Below are 6000 nucleotides of genomic sequence, written 5' to 3' on the forward strand. Positions count from 1 at the left end.
GTTTGCATTTGATTCTAGAGGTCTGAGAAAACCACTAGAGTTGATTGAATAATGGGATGGATGGGGCTGCCATAATCCAACCTGCACTCTGGTTAATAAAATTTTGGTAGTTAAATGGAGGTTGGATTGGAAAGGGAAGGAAGAGGCAGTAATGAAGACCTTGATTAGATGGTAGCCTCAGCAAAGTTTGACAGATGATTAAATTTTTAGGATGGGCAGGAGAGAAAAATCAGAGATGACTCCCAGAGTTATGAACCTGGGTGACTAATAGTGCTCTCCAAGATAGGGAAGTTTAGAAGATGGATGGGGTTGGGGGAAAAGATTGAGTTTTTTGAACTTGTTGAGTTTAAGTTGCCTGGAGTACATTCAGTCTGAAATGTCCTCTGGGCAGTTGGTGACAAGTCCTGAAGTTCAAGAAAGAGACCAGGATTGGCTGTATAGATTTGGGAGTCATTTACATAGAGATAAGTGAGCAGCCAATGAGGTCATCCAGAGAGAGAAAAGAGGTCAGAACCTTGAAGGACTTCCAAGTGTGTGAAGTGATTAAGAGAGATGAGTAGAACCAAAAGAGAGCGGTGGCTCAAAAACCCAGGAGGCTCCCCAGGAAGGGTGGTCAGCAGGCGTAAAATGCTGAGAATCAGGATTGAGAAGAGACATCAGATTAGAGGTCTTGAGTAGGAGAGTTTCAATTCAGTGAGGTCAAAAACCATATTGCAAGGGACTGAGAGCCAAGTGACAAGAAATGAAATGGAGACAATAAAAACAGCCTGCATTTCCCAGGAGGTTAGTGATAGAGGGTAGCAGCCCAGATTGGCGTCCTCCTCTGACTTCACTGAAATCAGCCTGTGTGACAAGCCCCTCTCTCTTTTCTTCAGGGTTCACTTTGCACTTTGTCACAGCCAACTGCCAAGAGCAGGGACGAGGACTCTTGACGATTACTTTGGTGCCTTCTTCTCTGGTACAGAGAGCTAATCCTTCTGCATCAGCCAACTATTCTGTTACCATTCCTTCCTGGGTCCAATTTTTTACCCTATCTAATTCTAATCACTTCCCATCTGCTGAGGGCACAGAGCAGTAAATGTTATCGGGTACCGTCCTGGTGGCCCTTAGAGTTGGCACTCTGTCTGAAGAGCCACAAGTTGCCTAATTACCTAATAAATCTGCCTGACGTGTAATGTCATTGATCACAGATTTTCTTACTTTGATATTTTCTCCTCTCTCATCTCAGAAACAAAGATTTCCAAGAAGTGACTCTTGAAAAAGATGGCACTGTTCTGCTTCACTTTGCATTGGCATATGGATTTAGAAACATTCAGAACTTAGTGCAGAAACTCAAAAGAGGAAAGTCTCCGTATCACTACGTAGAAGTCATGGCCTGCCCATCAGGTAAAAAGATCACATTTTGTGTCTAACTGGATCCCATAGCAACTGGGCTGGCCCTTCTAAGACCTAATGAATTCTTTATTATACAATTGTATAAATTTGCAGAAATTAACTTTGGGTAAGGTGGGGCAGGGGAGGGAACAAGTGCATTCTGACTTTAGTTGGTAAGGCTGCGCTTTTCACAGTGACCAGGAGGGGGCAGCAGCAAAGTGCTGCAGATCCTACTTCTTGGAGTGTTCAACAAGGTGATGGTGTCCATCGTGGCCCTTTCAGAATCCCAGAACAGAATTGAGGCCTTTTTTCCATGTCTTGTTCTTTTGGGGATTGGAAGAAGTGAGGGAGTAGAGTAGTGGCTATTCTAAATCAGTCCCTGATCATTTTGTCATTTTATTTCCCTTTCTTTCTCCCCATTTTATCTTTATTTCACTTTGTAGCATCAAGCTCATACCTTTCTAGTTTTGATTAACTTTTCCTCTATTGTCTTTAAAGTTGGATCTCTCACTCCAAATTCATGAACTTTTCTTTTGCACTCAGGCTGTTTAAATGGCGGTGGTCAGATCAAAGCAGAAGCTATATCCAGTAAGGATCTTCTCCAGCAAGTTGAAAAACTATATGAGATGGTTAGGATTGTCGTGCCTGATTCAAGTTCAGAAATTAAGGAATTATATGAACAGTGGCTTAAAGGGGAAGACTCTGAAGAAGCTGGGAAAACATTGCATACACAATATCATGCTGTAGAGAAGATGAGCACTGGATTTAACATTAAGTGGTAGAGAGGCTATGTGTCCAGCATACAGTTTCTGCTGAATGAGTAATAACACTGTGAAAATCAAAGGCTGCTGAAGTTGACTGAGCTTGGCCCCAGCAGAAGAAATCCTAATAAAGCCATCATTCCCCCTACTTGCTAAGAAAAACAAACTGCCAGGCATCGCCTCGATCAAGTATTGGAGCCATATTGAGACTAGGGGGCTGTCAGATAAAAGTAGAAACCAGGTGAAGGGGGTTTCTAGTTGGATGGGACAGAAGACATTTTTACATGACATTTTATCTGCCCTGGAGTTTCAGTATTCTAGACTCGTGATGGTGAACCTATGGCACATGTGCCAGAGAGGACACACACACCAATGCATGCTGTCACACACCAGAGATCATTACTAGAAAGCCAGGGGGACTCAGGTGGAGCTGCTCCCCTCACCCTCCCCACATGCCCGAGTCACCCATCCCTCTGCCCGGCCTCCAATGGCAGTGCTTCCCTCCTGTCTGGGGTAAGGGGGTGTGGGGGGGGGTTGTCACATGCTGCATTAGGGAATGGCACAGATAGCAGCCTGTTGAGTCTGTGATGGTGATCCTTCGTGGTGGGATTGGAGACGAGCTAGGTTGGAGGGGAACAGAGTGCTCAGGCCGCTCTCCTCTCCACACACACACCTCTCATTACCTGCCCCTCTGCCCAGCAGCCCAGTGGGAGCACTTCCTCCCTCCCTTGCTGGGGAAGGAAGGGGGCAGCACAGCACTCCGTCTCTAAAAAGTTCACCATCACTGCTCTAGACTTTCCCCAACAACTATTCAGTCTAGTCTTCATATAAGTGATTTTGTAAACACTTCCATGTATTATGTGACTCGGGTGTCTGTCACCAGGATCTAAAGTGATTCTGTAAACACTTCCATGTATTATGTGACTCGGGTGTCTGTCACCAGGATCTAAGAGACCAAGGTAGTTTCCTCGATCTCCTTGGGTGTTTGTCTCTTTATTTTTGCACAAGTGTTCTGAGATTTTCTAATGATTCAATGGTGCTAGCATCATTTTTAAAAAATAATTACTGACTGACCCCCCAGATCTTAATGTAAATCAAAATGTGAATCATAAGTCATTTCCTGATATCTATGAATCAGGAGAAATGAAAGTACCAGAAACAACTGAGGTGGTCTTGACAAGAATCTAGCCCTAATTCCTTGGTGTCTTCAGTCATGTTGTAGAATATTGGATTAAAGTCATTCTGTTGGTCAAATGATAAAACTGAAAACCACCTGGTATGAGAACAAATGGCATATTCAGGTACTTAGGTTCAACGTGTCAAGCATCTAACCAACTCAGATGCCTTAAGAATTCATCTGTGTGCTGCTGTCTCAGGTAAAACATAGTATTTATTTTTTACAATCTACAGTGACATATAGTCATTAGAATCTTTTTTCCTCATATGTAATTATGTTCTAAAATCTGCATATTGACTTAATGAACATTAAAAATCGGCCCCCAGCTTTTTTTCCATTTTCTTGTGTAAGCCTCTTGTTTCATTGAGAAGGGTCTGACCCAAACATACATTAATGTGAAGTCCTCTAAACTGTAGCTTCTATTCTATATAGCAGGTATAACTAAATTACACATTTGTGGTTTTTTTTTTTTGTTAGCTATGAGAAATCCACTCAGTGCTTCTAAAGGATAAGTTCCTCCCTCTGACATTTCTTCAAATAAAGCCTTTTCTGAGCTTTATTGGGAAAAAAAACCACCATTCCTAAAAATAAATAGGTTCTGCCCAGTAACATGAAAACAAATGGCTGGGAGCTCTCAGTTCTATTAAGCAGCTTTTTAAAATCAACTTGGCTTCTATATTCCATTTTCCAAAATGTTTTATTTCCACAGACTTTCTTTACATATGCAGTTGCAGTAGTAGGCAATGCAGGTGCAATAGTGATATAAGAAGGAAAGGTTATATAGCCCATGATTAAGACTAAATTTTAATACCTTTTAGGGAAAAAATGGCAGCAGTTGAGCATGATGGTGCACATTCATTGTCCCTAGGGCTGGTACATCATTTGAGTTGAGAAGTTCTGGGCTGCAGGAGAGCTTAGGCCAATCAGGGCTCTATATTAAGACTGGCACCAATAGGTTGAGCTCCCAGGAAAAGAAGGCCACCAGGCTGCCAAAGGAGGGGCAAAACCAGCCCAGGATGGAAAACAGCAGGTTAACTCTTCCGTGTTCCCTCAGTTTTGGAATTGGACCAATGGCTGGCTACTGCTCTTCTAGTCTGGGTTAGATAGGGTGTCCCAGCTCAAGATAGAAAGAAGAGAGGAAGAAAGAAAAGTGATAAATTAGCAGAACTTGGGGCTATAGAGATTTCAGAAAGCATTTAATTCAGTCCCTAATTTTACAGATGAAACTGAAGTGGAATGACTTGCCCAACGTCAAACAGCCAGTAAGGGATGGAGCCAGGCCTCAAAACCAGGTCTCTTACTGCAGCTATAGGGCTCTTAACCCTTTGAAATAAGGCCAAATCAGATTAAAATCACAGGTTAGCCAACTATAAAAAAATCACTCAGAGATTGAAACCATCTCCCAAAGAAATTGAAGATTCATCCCCAAAATCTTATTAGCAGTAGGCCAAAGTAAGCCTAGGAGAAGCTCTCTGAAGGATTAATTTAAAACAAGCAAGTGTACAGAAGACTCTAGGAGTCCTTCCCAGCTGTAGTGTCGCCAAATGTCAGGTGAGGTGGGCCCAATTCACAAGTGCTGGTTTCACTAGCTTTATTTCTTTTGCACTAAAGAGCCCAAGAGGCCCCATTCTAGTGCAAGGACTGCACGGGGGTCCAGTGGTTCCACAGGTTTTTTGAAGTTGTCGTTTTCCTTATGTAGAACTTTCATGACCTCTACTGGATCCTTTTTCCCAGTGAATTTCTGGATAGATTCTTCCCTACAATTAAAAGGTAGTTTTAGTTCTGTAAGAATGTTAGAGGTAGAAACTAATCCAATCAGGAATCCAAAAGTGTTAAACAAAATTGTGCACTGTGAACAAAACACAACCCACATTCCTAACACCTCTGATAAACCAGGATTACCCACAAAGATCAGGGTGAGTGGCAGGGGAGAGAAGCAGGGCTTACTAAGAATTCAGTAGTTTCTTCCATTTTGAGATAACCACCGTTGGACTCACAGATGATCCAGCCACCAAGAAGATCCAGACCCAAAGTGACACCCATTATCTAACCAAGTCTCACAGATCCCTGGGCTAAGGATGGTTTTTACATTTTTTTTTAATGTAATAAAACTATTTACTGATGTAAAAAGCCATTCTTAGCTCTTTCAGGAAGAAAAAAAAAACAGGTGGTAGACCACAGCGGGAATATCCTGTCATAGTCTGACCCCTGTCATAGTTTATCAGGATGCTTTTGGAGCCTGATTCTGTCATTTATCTAACTGTCCAGCGCAGCTTTGTATCTTCTGCAGGGCTCATACTTATGCATGTTGCCTATGCCACTATCTGAAGTCAGTGATAAAAATGTTCAACAGTACAGGGCCAAAGAGAGATCCCTGGGGCACTCCACTAGACACCTCCCTCCAAGTTGATGTTGAAAAACTAATGGCTACTTTTTGGACTTATCATTCAGCCAGTTCTGAAGTCACTTAAATGTACTAGCTTCTAATCTATATCTCTTATTCATAAGAATAGCATACAGTTTGGTCAAATATATATCTTCCTGAAATTCGAGCAAACTTGTCTGGTAGATAAGGGTGAAATGCCATTTCTTCCCCCTATCTATGAGCCTAATTTAAAGAAAGAAAGAAAGAAAGAGAGAGAGAGAGAGAGAGAGAGAGAGAGAGAGAGAGAGAGAGAGAGAGAGAAA

General features: G+C 42.2%; 2 protein-coding genes across 2 annotated transcripts in view; one reads left to right on the top strand and one right to left on the bottom strand.

Annotated features, from left to right (window-relative positions):
• Positions 1-3649, top strand: part of CIAO3 (cytosolic iron-sulfur assembly component 3) — a 36340-nt gene extending 32691 nt beyond the window's left edge. Inside the window, exons 10-11 of the mRNA XM_044657500.1 lie at positions 1229-1386; positions 1918-3649. Coding sequence (XP_044513435.1) covers positions 1229-1386; positions 1918-2156 — 397 coding nt within the window. The 3' untranslated portion in view covers positions 2157-3649. The remainder of the gene's footprint in view (positions 1-1228; positions 1387-1917) is intronic.
• An 838-nt stretch (positions 3650-4487) lies between these two features.
• HAGHL (hydroxyacylglutathione hydrolase like) overlaps positions 4488-6000 on the bottom strand; it is a 29919-nt gene continuing 28406 nt past the window's right edge. Inside the window, exon 9 of the mRNA XM_044657510.1 lies at positions 4488-5069. Within this exon, the coding sequence (XP_044513445.1) occupies positions 4904-5069 (166 nt within the window). The 3' untranslated portion in view covers positions 4488-4903. The remainder of the gene's footprint in view (positions 5070-6000) is intronic.

The sequence above is a fragment of the Gracilinanus agilis genome, chromosome 1, assembly GCF_016433145.1.
Source record: "Gracilinanus agilis isolate LMUSP501 chromosome 1, AgileGrace, whole genome shotgun sequence".
NCBI lineage: Eukaryota > Metazoa > Chordata > Mammalia > Didelphimorphia > Didelphidae > Gracilinanus > Gracilinanus agilis.